Source organism: Vigna umbellata, chromosome 1 (genome assembly GCF_029865625.1).
Source record: "Vigna umbellata cultivar VRB3 chromosome 1, Vumbellata_1.0, whole genome shotgun sequence".
Lineage (NCBI taxonomy): Eukaryota > Viridiplantae > Streptophyta > Magnoliopsida > Fabales > Fabaceae > Vigna > Vigna umbellata.
The window spans coordinates 26,960,611-26,975,953 of NC_142165.1; the positions used below are offsets into that span (position 1 = coordinate 26,960,611).

At 32.2% G+C, this 15,343-nt stretch overlaps 1 protein-coding gene across 1 annotated transcript; it reads right to left on the reverse strand.

Moving 5' to 3' along the window:
• Window positions 1-4,402: 4,402 nt before the first annotated feature.
• On the reverse strand, window positions 4,403-6,854 carry LOC124846279 (GDSL esterase/lipase ENOD8-like). The gene is made up of 5 exons (XM_047323505.2): window positions 6,471-6,854; window positions 5,645-5,851; window positions 5,374-5,543; window positions 5,017-5,281; window positions 4,403-4,927 (listed from the first exon to the last, which is right to left on the reverse strand). The coding sequence occupies exons 1-5, from the start codon at window positions 6,766-6,768 to the stop codon at window positions 4,671-4,673; spliced, it is 1,197 nt and encodes a 398-aa protein (XP_047179461.1). The 5' UTR covers window positions 6,769-6,854; the 3' UTR covers window positions 4,403-4,670.
• Between the last annotated feature and the right edge of the window lie 8,489 nt (window positions 6,855-15,343).

The window sequence follows — 15,343 nt, forward strand, 5'->3', positions numbered from 1 at the left end:
GTTCAACTAGGATGAACACAAAATTGAGATAAATTTTATTTTTTTAACGCAAGATGTGAGAAAGGACTTGTTCTCTGTCGTGAGTGTGTGTTGCGCGCAGAAATAAAAGTTGTGGCTGAAATTTGTTCACAGTTTAATTGGTTGATTTGGGAATGATGCAACCTTGTGTAAGATTTATCTCTCTCTTTTTTCATAAAGTGTGCATATCCAAAAGAACAATTTTTTATCTGTTTTCCTTTCAGAAGTAAATATGCCGAAGCGGTGTGACTTGAAAATCAACATCGATGGTCTGCAAATATTTCTTTTGAAAGGGGTATTTCACTGGTGTGCATTCTTTATGTAGCTAAGGTATATATATTATAGTTTCACTTAGTTCTTAAACCTTTCAATTTATTCTAATTTAATCCTAGTGTGAATTCTATATTCAGGTAATATATATATATATATATATATATATATATATATATATATATATATATATATATATATATATATATATATATATATATATATATAAAAGTGAAGTGTTTTCTTTTGGTGAAAAAAGAGGGTCCACATTTACTTTTTATTTGCTATTTAGTTAAAAAATTACTCTTTTAGTTTAAAATTATTTTAGTTTAAATTTATAATGCTGATTATTATAAAAGTTAAGTATCATAAAAGTTAACTATCGATAACACTCATCAATGGAAAAATAATTCACCAAGGTTCAACTACATGACATTGTCGGGTGAAAGGCAAAGAAACATGTCAATGAAGAGATAAAGAAACTAGTCAAGTCTTGGCAAACCTTGTAACAATTCTATTAAGGGTGTTGCTCCCTCCACCACCCCAAGTGCTACTACACCTCCTCACTATTTTCTTTTATTCCAAAAATACTCTACACCTCTCCACTATTTTCTTTTATTCCAAAATTACCTTACACCTCTCTACTATATTCAATAATCTTTCTCTTTCTCTCTCCACATTAATGGAGCATTCACATGGTTCAGATTTAAACTTGTGATATATTGCAAAATTTTACTTTCCCTTAAATAAGCTTGATTCAATCTTATTTTCTATGTTCAATATATTTTTTTCTCTTCAAATCACTTAATAAATGGTAAAACTTTGTTCTAAATTTCTAGAAAAATGTTTATATATATGTGTGTTTTTTTACATTTAATATCTATAATTTTTAACATTATATTATGTTTTAACTTGCCGACATGTTTGACTCAAATAACTTGAATAAAGTATTTAATTTATTAGATAAATAATATAAAAATATTATTAAATACTTAAAATATAAAAAAAAAGTTATTTGTTAAAGATTTGGTATTTATTTAATTCTTTCGTCATTATAAAGTTAGTATATAATAATAATAATAATAATAATAATATATTATTTACTATTAATATTATTATGTTTATTATTTTGTATTTGCATCTAACCTTTAAGTTTATAAAATGGAAGTGGTAGAAACACTAATATTGAAGTTTCCTCTCAATTTTATATTTTGCAATATATCACAAGTTTAAATCTAAGTCATATCCATTAATGTAGAGAGAAAAAGAGAAAGATAATGCTCCATTAATGCAGAGAGAGAAAAAGAAAGATTGTTGAGGATAGTGGAGAGGTGTAGGGTATTTTTGAAATAAAAGAAAATAGTGGAAGAAAATAGTGGGGAGGTGTAGAGTATTTTTGAAATAAAAGAAAATAGTGGGAAGGTGCAAAAGTACTTGGGGTGGTAGAGGGAGCAACACCCTTCTATTAACGTAAGCAGTCCACCCATAATTGAGGATCCATAATTGAGGAGAGGTAGAAGCAAAACATTAAGATTTGGATAGCAACTTTAGGTGTAGAGTTGTTTTTTTTTATACTTGAATATTTTGGTACTAATTATTTTTGTTATGTTGATAAAGCAATAAAATAGAATATTTGTTAACTTCTTTTCTATAGTGTCATAATTTTTTTATATAATTTAAATTTCAGTATTAAAGTAAATTTAATTGAATGTGAAATTATATGCATAAACAAATAATAATAAATAATAAAATATTCAAATTATGTCAGTTGATAATAATGACACTTACAAACATTGTAATATAATAATGTGAATTGTGGTGTTTTTAAGTGTCATTATTTTTAGTTTATTTAATTTGAATTTAAAAACTGTTGCAATTTATTTTAGAAATCCCCCATGTAAAATGTAAAAAAAATAGAAGTTGTTGCGATCGTTTACTTAAAATCACTACATTATACATTTTGATAACATGAATTATGGTGGTTTACGAAACCGTCACAAGCGTAAATTGTGGTAATTGAAACTGTCACATTTTACGAAAATAAACGTCGTAATTTATACTGTTTTTTGTAGTGATGCTTCTTATTGTCATAAGGTCTCCCTTACAACTTTTAGTTTCACTAGAGGAATAAGAGTATTTTCGTGAAGGTCATGATTCTCTTGGTTGTTCAATTCAAAATAATGTATCGATACCCTAAACACTTAAAACATTTAATGGAACTTGACCTTTTGAGAAGGGGAATGGTGAGTGTGACCACTTGTTAACTTATTTCTAATTGGTGATTCTTTGTGAAATTTGGAAATGGATTTATCATGTTTCTCTTTATCTTTTTCCCTCCATGAATGACTATAGTAGTTGGGTGAGTAACGCCTCCTTGTCCTACTTTTTCTTTTCAATTGAGTTTCAATCTTTAGAGCAAGGTTTAAAACATTTGTTTAGAGTGGAGTACTCGTAAAACCTAGGAAAAATATTTATATGCAATAAAATAGATAATAAATAATATTAAGTATTTAAATTATTATTATTATTATTATGTTAAAATGTTGTGATAGTTCGTTTGGTTGGAACACTTGTGTTGAAGGGTGATGTTTTGGGTTTGACTCTTATTCATGATGTTTTGGTTTATATTTTATTTTCTCAATTATAGGTAGAAACTTGGAGAGTAGCATTAAATGCTATAAAAATGGTAAGTGAGATCAAATGACATGGTAGTTGTGAGTTTATTTCTTAGTAACAAGATATACTCGAAGTACTTTATTTCTTAAATCATGTTGAAACCTTAACTATTTTGAAGGGTTATGGGTCAAGGTATTTATTCAAGTGATATGGCATGCTTTGAGGTATCACAAGAAATTTAAAATAAGACATTTAAGGGTTAGTAATAAGAATTGAATTAGGGATCAATCAACAATAAAATATTTTATTGGCGGTTTTTCTTTCTTTTGCAATAAAATTGAATTAGATGGTGAAAGTGTCTTGTAAGCCAAAGTTAACAAGCCTCACCACAAGAATTCACCTTTTTCCCTTTTAGTTTCACGTTTTAGGAGTAGCTCGGCCAAAGATATCAAATTCTAGGCCTTATTGCATTAAAGTCTGTGTAATGTTTAGTAAGTCTTAGAGTAATTTGTTTTCTTGTTAAGTCAGTCTTCTAAGCTCAAGAGCATATCCTCTTGTGAAAAGTGGTAGAATTAGTATCATGGTAAACTCAAGCTAAGTAAAACTTGGTATTTAAGCAATCATTGACTCACCCCTCTTACTTTTGAGTGAACTTGTGAAAACCTCTCGACCTTTTCATTCTAAGAGAACTTTTGAAATTTAAACATGTCTAGACCTTTATCTCACCATGGAGAGAGTGACTTTGACAAATCCATTAATTTAAAAAAAAAAATTCAAAGAACTCAAAGAACTTAATTTATGGTGATAAGAAGAAATGCATCTAAGGAGAAGGGAAAGTAGGAGTGTGGATGAATTGCAGTATAAGGCTGATAAAGATATTTCTTTCTTTTATGAAGACATCAATGCATTGTCATACTTATCTTAGGAGAGGAAAATTGAAAAGCCACATCCATTCTTTTCTTATCTCGACCTATTTTGTTTTCGAGAAAAGCTGTATAGTTATTCCAGGTACAATAAGCATTAAGCATTTGACTCAATCTCTCTTAAACGCTTTAGGCATAACATCGTTTAGCCATACGTCTGGGTGTTTTAGTCTAGATGTTTTTCTATTTCCCAAGACCTGAGTGTTTTCTTATGTTTTTCTATGCTTGGGGATTATGGTTCTAGGTTGTGTTTGTTTGGGGTTTAGGATCTAAATCTTAAGTTTTCTCCCTAAGTTATTTCTTATTATCAACCAGTTTTAATGTTATTTGATTAAACTTTAAAACATGAGAGCTTTGGGGCGTATAGAAAATTTTGTCTTTAATAGAAGATTTCCACTAAACATTAAGATAACCAAGGTTATATATAGACATGAAAATGCATTTTCAATAGTTGAAGAGAAGAAAAAAATTCAATTGACATAAGAATATAAAACAAGAATTAAAAAAGCAATTTGACCTCAGGTCTCAAGATAAGACTAAGATAAGACTAGAGGGGGAGACACTCACAAAGAGAGTACTCTCACAAATGGTCAAATATTATATAATCTTCAAAATATTCAACCCTTTCCTAAGTTTAGAAGAACCCCATTATATAGTTGAGGGTGAGAGATCTCTTAGCAAAAATACAAAGACAAAGGACGCATACACGAAACTAACTAATGTTCTAGAAGCTAGGTAAAATGAAGGAGTCTTACAAAGGAGGGAATATAGTAGAATTAAATGAGACAAAATAAAAGGAGCAGGACCGAAATGATAAACATATGAAGCTCGTTGGTAGATTGTCTATTTTCTGTGACATGCCATATTCAATGGAATGGGTGGATCTGTGAAAGCCCCAGAAGAGATTTGATCGAAGACAACTTTGTTAGCTGCTTCAGTGTAGTGGACCCCATCCCATATCACTCTAACAGATGGATTTTCACAAGAACCCACAAAAATATCATTGTCATTGACCTTAATGGTTCCTCCACATCCAACACTATTACTGAAGTTGTACTGCCCTCCATAGCCACAACAAGCAACAAGTGGAAGCTCAAATCCTGTAGATTAATAAAACTTTCAAACAGTGAAACACATTTTTTTTATCTGTCTGAGGATAACTTGATAATGTTATTTTAATCTGGCTTACCATATTTCTTTGGGTCTCTGAAAAGAGAGTACTTAGCAGAGTAGATATCTACATATGTAATTGCAGCTGTAGGAAAATCCATACGAAGATGAGCCAAGGCTTCCTTCAAATTTTGGTTAAAAGAACGAGCCACTTCATTGTATGCCTTTGCACAACCATACTTATCCCTTTCAGCAGATTCAAAATTGGTCAAAATCGAAGGAAGACAGCCAATAGGTCCAGTGTTGTGAATCCAAAAAGATCTAGCCCCCAAATTGTATATGTTCTTCACCACAAAAGTTCACCAACTTAGCATAATAAATTGGGAAATCTACTACGTAGAAATGTAGGTAGAAAGGGTATTTATTATGCAAATACCTTTATATTTGATGTGAAGCTCGATACTATATCAGGTATAGACGCATTAACTTGCTGAAGAGTGGTGTTACCAGAAAAGCCAAATGTAAGATCATTTTGACCTATATAAAATGTGTACAAAGCTTTATCAAAGTATTCTTCTTTGGGCATCAGTGCTGCAAAGACCCCACCTGACGAGAAAAGATAAAAGCAAACATTCCGTAACATATATGCAAACGAACATCATATCATACATTTTAGCTTCAAAATTCTCCATTGAAATTATTCATACCTTGGTCCCTGATGAACTTCGTATTAGCTTTAAAACGTTCGAATTGGAAGTACTGAATTCCAAGGCTGAAAGGACTGCCGCTACTCTGCCCTGCAGCTGGTGAGAGTCTGATTGTTGATCCTGCTGTTGCAAAATTCGCTCCACGTGAGAAGTTGGACCCCATTGAATCAAGATATGGACTGAGATAAGGGAATCCAAAACTCTGTGCTGAAATTACAAAATTAAGGGACAAAATTAGAATTCAAATCCTTCTCTAGAATGCTTCATAAAATTGCTTCATTTGACAATTGATTAAAGAACAGACTTAAATTTTATTTAACCTACATGTATCACATCTAGCATAGGTGTACAGTGCTCAAAATGTTCATAAACGTAATATATATTATTTAACCTACAACTGGACATAGTATTTATCATTGCATATAGTTATTAGATAATGCAACAATATGTTTAAGATTTTTAGGTATTTATACATATCCGGAAAAAAATTACCTAAATATTATGAGGATGGACAAGTTAAAAAATTATTACAGGTAATAGGATAAGCCGTAAGGAGTTATGTGAAAGACATTAAAATTTATGGATCTAGTGCATCCAGACAATGGAAATAATTGATAGTGAAAAAGGGTGGAAGAGAAAGGAAGCATAAAGGAAAAATGAATGTTGGGGTTGATAATGACCAACTGAAGTGGTCTTCTGAGAGAGTAACACATTCACATACACTACTCACTACTCACTACATTTATACCACGAGCTATGTGTAGTACCTCAAAATAAACACCATTATACAGGTAAAGTATATGGAAGAGAAAATAAGGAAGTTTACCCATGAAATCAATGATGAGTCGTCCATCACATACTCTTCCAGCAGGTCTGTGAAAAAAGGTGTTTCCATTGGGTGGTTTTGGTGCAGCAAAAGGGAAAGCAGCAGCCAAGCCACCAGTGTCAACGTTTGAGGCACCAAAGTTAAAGATGGCCGGGAAATCACAGCGGTTTGAGGCCGTTGCAGGGTTGAGTGAAGTTGTAGCAATGAACAAAAGTGCAAGTGCAGAGCAAAGAGGGTTGAGAAATAGCTTAAGAGTAGAAAACTCCATTGTGTTTTGCTTGCATCTACTGATACGCATTGTTCGGGTAGATAGGATAGATAAGAATGAGCGTTTTTTCGTATTATTAAAATGGAAATGTGAGGATGGAAACGAGCTACACTTTCCTCAGCATGAGATTTGAGAAGAAAAACACATGCCTTGACATGAGAGAAGGAAACTGATATAATTTTTAATATATACTTTTATTTTAAAATATAACCTTTTTAATTATTACAATATTTTATTTTATTTTATTTCTTTTTTCAAAAAAATACTTTTTTACATCAAATTATTTTTAAAATTTTATTTTACAAATTATTTTTTAAATATATTAATATAAAATGATATTTCATTACTGTATCAATAAACTAAAATACCACTTTCCACTGAGAAAATCAATATTTAGTATAAAACAAAAGCCAACGGTCACAACAAAAAACTGACCAACTAAAATACCACTTTCCACCAAGGAAATCCGTATTTAGTATAAAACAAAAGCCAATGGTCAAAAGAAAAAATTGACGCCAAATATTAATTTATTTTAAATCGGTTTGACTAACGTTAATATAATAGTTTTAAAAAAAGTGTACAATATTTCTACGTTTAAATAATATAAATGAAAAATAAATAAATAATTGTAATATATTACAGAAATAAGTGTAAAAAATTATAAATGAATAAAGTCAGTATGAATAAGAGAGATAAGGGGAAAAAAAGTAAATGAGAAATATGAGAAAAAAATATAAATAAATGAAGTATATGTCAATTAATGATATGCATGATAATGAAAAAAAAAAGCTTAAACGAAGGAAATAAATGTAAGTGAAAGAGGTAACTGACACTAATTTTAACAAATATTAAAAATAAATGAAGTTGCTAACCTTATATATTTGTAATATTTATTAAGTTTAGCATTTTATAAACCCATACTAACAAAAGTATTTATTTAATAAAATTATTTAAAAATAATTTTATGTTTTTTAATTTTTTTGGTTTTGAAAAGTAAACTTACCGATCTAATACTAACCCATACTAACTTATTAAAATATTTTATTTAACTTAAATTTATTTTTGTAATATAAAATCCCAGAAAATAAAAATAAAATATATTTTATTCATTTATATACTAAGATAATTTATTATAGTTGAGTTTTCTAAGTTAAAAAGTATTGAATGTGTAGGTAAAACTTAATTATAATTGTTTTAACTAATTTTGTAAAATGTGTTAAATATATTAAATAGTAGTATTTGTAGTTTTATATCAATCAAATTGAATAAGTTTAGCGGTAATATTATGTCCAGAATGAATTTGGGTGTACATGTCTTGGGCCAAGTTCACTTTATTTATGTATTTAAATCCGAGAGTTACTTTCTCCACTGCCCCATCTTCTTCCTACATCTCTCTAATTTTTTTAAATTTCAATTTTACCCTTTTTACTTTTACTTTTATCTATTTTACTTTTCATTTTTTAAAACCTTAATCCTCTTTCACTTTCATTCTTTCACTCAGTCGCAAGCCCCCCTCCCACCCCCTACTTTCACTTTCTCTCTTTCTCTTCATTTTCACATATGTTAACACCTTTCTCCATTTTCGTCGTTTCTTCTTTCTTTTTTCTCGTTGTTGGTGGTGCGTCGTTTGTGGCGATGGAGGTTTGTGGTGGTGGTGGTTCGTGCGCTTGATCTCCAACAAGTTAGTGGTTGTTTCCTATGCTTGTATGCATGATATATGATAGATTGTTTGATGCATTTGATCTTTTCTATGTTCTGTTATGATGTGTTGTTGTGTGTTGTGTTGTTGTTGTTAATTATATGCCATTGTGTTGAGTTTTTGGCGTGAATGGAGCTATGAAGGCCATAACGGAAGTCGAATATCTGTTGGGCCTTCAACGGATGTTCCTGACATACAGGAGGATGTTGGTGGATTTGCTAGAGGTCCACGTGATGCTTCATTGTTGATGCATTATGTTCAGCATGTCGCTTATGCTATTTCGCAGGGTCGGGTGAGTGCAAAACTTAAATTTTAATTATTGTTTTTTTTGGAATAGAATTTTTATTAAATATTGATGTGTAGGATCGAGGAGAGATACTGAAGTTGATCTCCAACGGTAAAAAAGTAAATAAGTTAGGACCGTGCCATGAGGGAATTCAACACATTGTTTTGAATTCCACTTTGATGCCTCTCACATACATTTCGAGACCAGTAGTTTCCATCTCCTTGTAGGGGAGATGTCAGTTACTCTTGATGACGTATCGACATTACTTCACCTGCCCGTGATGGGACAAATGTGTGATTTAGAGGAGTTGGAGTTTGAGGAGGCTCGTACAACCCTTGTGGACTTGCTTGGTGTTGATGGTGGAAGTAGTGGTGCTGAGATGGAGGAGGCACGTGGTCCGAAAGTCAAGCTGAGCTGGCTCAAACAAATCTATGTTCATACGTGTTAGTCGTAGTAGTGGGACTATGCTACTAGAGCATATCTTTTGCATCTATTTGAATGCACGATATTTACAAATAAGAGTGTCACTTCTATACGTTTGTCTTACTTACTGTTATTTAGAGACATACACGTGTGTGGCAGATATGCCTAGGGCATTGATCCACTCGCCCATTTATACAAGTAGCTCGAGGATTCGAGTTTGTCTTCCACGAGGCAGATATTCCTAGGGCATGAAATGCACACGTATTGAAGACAATTCACATAGTCAACAAACAAGCTCTGATAAGCACAATCCATCACATTTTCCCATGCCTCCATCAACACATCCCAAGCCTCGATAGAATCAACTAACATTTTGCATTTAGCTTTAACATTTTTTAGGATGTGAAATCAACATAACATCTGAATGACTCAGGGAATACATTTTCAATGGCATTCATCAAAGTCAAGTCTCGGTCAGTCACAATGACTTTAGGATCACCCTCAGATGTTAAAAATAAACCTTTCAGCTTTTCCAAAGCCTAAGAGAAATTACTTTGCCTTTCAGTAGACAAGAAAGCAAATGCGGCTGAGAAGGTTAACCTTGTAGACGTCATGCCCACAATCTCAAGCAACGAATGTCTATATTTGTTTGTTTTATATGTGGAATCCATCAAGAATACAACATTAAATGTGTTTAACAATTTCACCGCATCAGGATGTGTCCAAAAGAGGTCAGTAACAACCTCTGAATCGACGGCACACCTACTCCAATGAATGTACTTATCCCGGTCCAACAACATCATAAGCTGTAGTAGTTCAGTTTTGGACTCTCTCAATGATCGTTTATACGCTTGTGTTGCGTTGTAGATTCATTTAATCATTGTGACATTTCAATCATTATTTTCTTTGAGGGTTAATAAAATATTTGCAGGTATAACTTTACTCTTTGTCATATCAACGAGTTAGGACTACTCACTCATATTTAACTTCCCAGCATAAGGGTAACCAACTAAGTTTCAGCCAACTCATGGTTGTGATGTTCATACATCACCTTCGACACTCACATGTCCCCATCTGAACATGGTTTACTCTTTAACCTAAACGGACACTCATATTTACGAGTGTCGTGTACACTAGCCACCACATCGGTTTGTATTTCTGATATTTCCCCCCTCTTTCACATTCGAGTGTGACGAACATTTTTCTTCCCTGTACACCAATATCTATGTCAGATCTTACTATTACCACAACAAATCCTAAATCATAAGTCATCTCTATTACCCATTCAATTAAGTGCTCTCGAGAATGAAATATTTCGTTTGTGGTAAATTTATTTGTCAAATCTCCCTCTAGAACTTCGTTGATGAATGAAGAGAAATCGAATATAAAACTAGAATTAATTTGAGAATCCATACGAAGATATGCATCCATTTTAAACAATAATCACCTATAAAATTATAATGAATCTCATTAACATAATTAATAATTAATAAAACAAATAAAAAATATTAATATAATTAAATTATATATTTCATATAATTAAACTAATGAGTTAGTTTTTATATAATTGTTAAACAAATAAAAAATACAAAAATCATATATAAAAAATATATATCTACGTTATTAAACTATCATCATAAATAACATTAAACTAATATATTATAAAAACATTAAATTTATAAACATTATATATAACCCTTAAACAAGTAAAAAAATACAAAAACATAAAGAAATATCTACATATAAATTACATTACTAAAATAATTTAAAATTAATAACAATAAACTAATATAATAAAACAAAAGTTTAAAGATGGTAACCCTTCAACGGATGTGAACATCCATTGACGAATATCAACATCCGTTGAAGGTAAAACGAATATCAACATCTCTTTTACCTTCAACAGATGTTGATATCCATCGATAGATGTTCACATTCGTTGAAGGGTTACCATCTTCCTTCACACCTGAGACGAAACTCCTCTGTTGTTCTTGATACCACTACCAATGCACCTTCAAGCACCACCACCGAGATCGACCTTTGCCACCACTGGATCAATTCCATGAACCACTACTAACCTTTGCAACCTCCCACTAAGCACACCACACACCACACACCACCACACTGACAACACAATGAAACAGTGAAACAGTTACAAAGGAAGAAGAAAACGAGAGTTGATTTAGAAGTGATGGGTGGGCGGTTGCATGCATTCATATAGGGGGACCATTAATATTTCATTAATGAGGTGGGTGGATGTTGAAAAAAATTAACCTTAATAACACTAGTACAGAAACAACATATAACGTTAGGCGTTCAACGTCCAACCATTGAAAAGCTAACGTTAGAAATGATTGGTGTCATTTTTGTAAATAAATACAATTATTAGACATCATTTATAATTGTAATTCGACGTCAATTTGTTATAAGACGTGGATTATTGAGATGTTCGACGTCCTATTGGATAAATTTTGCAAAAATGTTTGGCCCGAAGGTGAAAATATACTTACGTATGACGTCAAATGCCCTACTGTTAGACGTCAAAAGCTTATAAAACGTCGAATGCCCTAGCATTAGATGTCAAAATCTTAGTGAATTCAATAAAAATTTGAGCGGGAGATTGAAAATTCATTCACTTTATCTTAGCGCACGAGACCCTTTTCTCTGCTCAAACATTTCTCGAACGAAGTTTGACGGCCATCACATGTAATCTTTCCTTCATTTGATACAGACGCAGGTTAATTAACTACTTTAGGTATGATTTTCGTTTGTTTTGACTGATTATTTTTGTGTTCTTGTCCTTTATAGGTGCATTCTGCTTTCTCTCTCACGGGTGGCAACACTTTATTCCAACGAATGCACCTTTTGAAGGTTAGTTTTCGTTTTCGTTTTAAAGAACTTATTTGTTAAACTTGTTTCTTGTTGTTGTTTGATTGAACTTGTTAAACTTGTTTGTTGTGGTTGTTTGGTTGAACTTGTTTGTTGTTATTTGGTTGAACTTGTTTGTTGTTGATAGTACACTACACGTTCATAGTTCGTACTTTATAAAATACCAAAAACTAAAATGTGTTGTTTTTCTGTTTTTCAAGCCTTCGTAGAATTGTAAAAAAGTATCACAAAGGATCACAATTAATTGAAAAAAACCACCGACGCTATATAGTGTTTTTGTACTAGTGTAATTAAATTTTAGTGAAGGGCAAAAGAGGAATGGGGAGGTGTAGGGAGTAGTTCGTGGTGGTGTAGGGAGCAACTCTCTTTAAACTTTAGCAATGGCAACAGGAAGAGGGGAAATTCAAAAACCAAGCATAGGCTTATGGAGGGAGATATTACGGTTGCAATGTAAGGCAAGGGAGAAAACTTGGACTTCAATGTAGGGGGAGTTAACCTGGGTTTCTTTTTATTATGCGTGGTTGTTTTAGGTTTATATATCATGGTTTGAGTTTCTTATAATAATGATGATGATGAACGTATGAGTGTTAACCTAGGAGTATTTCTTTAATATATGGTTAATGTGTTAGGGTTGCATATTCATGGTTTGCTTAATTATGAATGTTGGTTTTCTTGTATACTTGTTTTGGGATACATTAAAATAATGGGAATCATAAAATCCTTAGAGAGGCATAAAATAATGGTGGTTCCTTGCTACTATTGATAATAAGATGTTGATGGGTTATAGGATAGGCATGGTGTCTTGTTCACTTGAGAGATTGATTTAGGGTTGTATATTTGTTTTTGTTTTCTTTTATTGGTAAAACAATTAATAGGTGCAGAGATTTGTTTTATGGCTGCAAAGTATGGGTGTTGCATACGGTGGTGTTTTATGAATGACCATTTGGGGAGGCCCGCATCATTAAAGTTAGGCTAGAATGATTCACGTTGCGCATGCAAGGCAAAATGGGAGAGAACATTGTTTTTGTAATTTGGTGCAATTGTGTTTGAGTGGGGTCTGCGACTTTAAGTGGTGGAAAGGAAGAGAAAGACCACTCCAAGTGTACACAAGGGGTTCACTTTATGGAGAATGACTGGTTTGTTTTTGTAGATAGAGGGAGTTATGTTTAGCTAAACTCATCTCACATATATGTTTTTGATCATGATTAAAAGAAATGTTTTATAGTTTCTTGCACAACAAATGGCAAAACAATTGCTTGATCATATATGTGTTTGTGCTTCAACTGATTGATATATGCATTCATTGTATGAAATGAATCATAAGTCGAAACATATTGCATATTGCATATATGATAGAAATAATCAATTACACTATTTATACAATCTATTAAATTTCTTCAGATTTTAGTATATGCTTTACAAGGGCAAAATAATTATGTTTTAACTGATTACATTAATTGTATAATTGATTGAAACATGTTGCTATGCCAATATATGTTTGTTGAGTGCATTGAAGTGCTTACAATGGAAAATGTTTTCAAAATTGCTTAAGTATGGAACTTAACCGATTACATTATTTCCCAAATCGATTAAATTGCATTTCTTGTGAAAATCATTTTCTTGAAAAGCCATAACTGCTTGTAACGGTCATATTTGTTTGTTACTAGCATGATTTCTTTAATCGATTGCATAAGCCATTTAATCTATTAAATCTTAAACATATGTAAAATTGTTAAAGTAGAAGGAAAAACTTAACAAATTACATTATGTGCTTAATCGATTAAACTGCGTCAGGGTTTGAAAATTCTATAAATAGATGCATTGCTTGCTGCTTCAACATGATTTTATGATCTTACACTTTCATAACTGATTTTTTTGTTGAGAATTAATTGCAGCAGTGTTATAATCTTCTTAGAGAATCAATATTACTTAATTGGAAGGAAATTCATCAAGATTCTTACAAAGAAGTTGTTCTTACACATAACTGATCATATTCTGCACTTGAGGTGTATTCTTGGTGATCAGTGTCTACCTACAATCAAGTGGATCGTGTTCCCTGTTGTTGTGAGCCAAGAAGAGAATTGTGTGTGTTCTGCATATTAGAGTTGGGATTGCTCTAAGGTTACAGAAAGTTTGGAATGCTTTCTGGGTTTGTGAGACTGTAAGGTGTTCACGTCTTGTGCTATAAAGGATTTTGAGTTTGGGAAGGAGAGTGCATTGAGGGGGGAATTCTCTGTATTCTTGCTTGTATAACTCTATCATTATAGTGGTTCCCTTCAACTAAGGTTGTTAAAGGAAGACTAGATGTAGGCTTGGTTGAACCAGTATAAATTCTTTGGTGTTGATCTCTCTTTCCTTCTATTTTTATTGTTGTTGATATACTTGCTAGATTGAATTCCAAGAAAACCTCAAAGATTTTGAAAAGCTTTTGAAAGATCAAATATTTTAAAGGGCTAACCAATTCACCTACCCTTCTTGGTTGAGATAATTGACATCATTTTTTCTACCATTGGTATCAGAGTTGGGAATTCAAATTTTACTCGAATTTTAATCAGTTAGGTTTTAAGTATAATTGATTAAATTGATCCTGATGGCTAGTATATTTCAAACCTTTAGTGACGTGCATCTACAAACAGACCACTACTTATTGCAGGTGTAAACTACCCTTTCTAGAAAATTATAATGAAAATTTTCTTGGAATTAGTAGACAAGGGAATTTGGGATGTTGTGATCAATGACCCTTTTGAACCAATAAGAGTGGTAGATGGTAAGATTATTATCAAGAAACTTTCTAAGTGGACCTTAGACGAAAGCAGGAGAGTGCACTATGATGTTAAAGCAAAGAATATCATCTTCTCTGCACTTACAATTGATGAATTCTATAGAATCTCTACATGCACAACAACTAAAGACATGTGAGATGTTCTTGAAGTGACTCTCATCGCAATGCTCTAGCAAGGACAAGCTAAATCTAGAAGCAAATCAAGTCATAAGTTCATGGATGAAGATTGCAGAATTTGGTGGTGGTGAAAGGTGTTGATAGCTCACGGTCTTGCATGAGTTGTATGGTGAGGGAAGATGTGTTTAAGGGTTCTCTAAGAAAGATTGGGCCAACTCTTGGAGGAAGGTGGCTAAAGGAGGTCACTTGGGTTGCTCTAGCCTAGGGTGACCTTATATGGCACAAAAATGACAGTATATAACTTTACTCTAAATCAAAGGTGATTACATGATGGAGGGAACCTCTATTTATAGGCTAAGGTGTCTCAAAATGGGCAGAAACTTTAACCTAAGACAGCCTCCTTGGTTGG

Bases quoted from the DNA above. Each gene is read 5' to 3' on its own strand.
- LOC124846279 (XM_047323505.2), bottom strand. From the start codon at position 6,768: ATGCGTATCAGTAGATGCAAGCAAAACACAATGGAGTTTTCTACTCTT. The intron at 5,852-6,470 runs GTAAACTTCCTT...TTGTAATTTCAG, and splicing joins ACTCATCATTGATTTCATGG to CACAGAGTTTTGGATTCCCT. The intron at 5,544-5,644 runs GTATGAATAATT...TTTTCTCGTCAG, and splicing joins GAAGTTCATCAGGGACCAAG to GTGGGGTCTTTGCAGCACTG.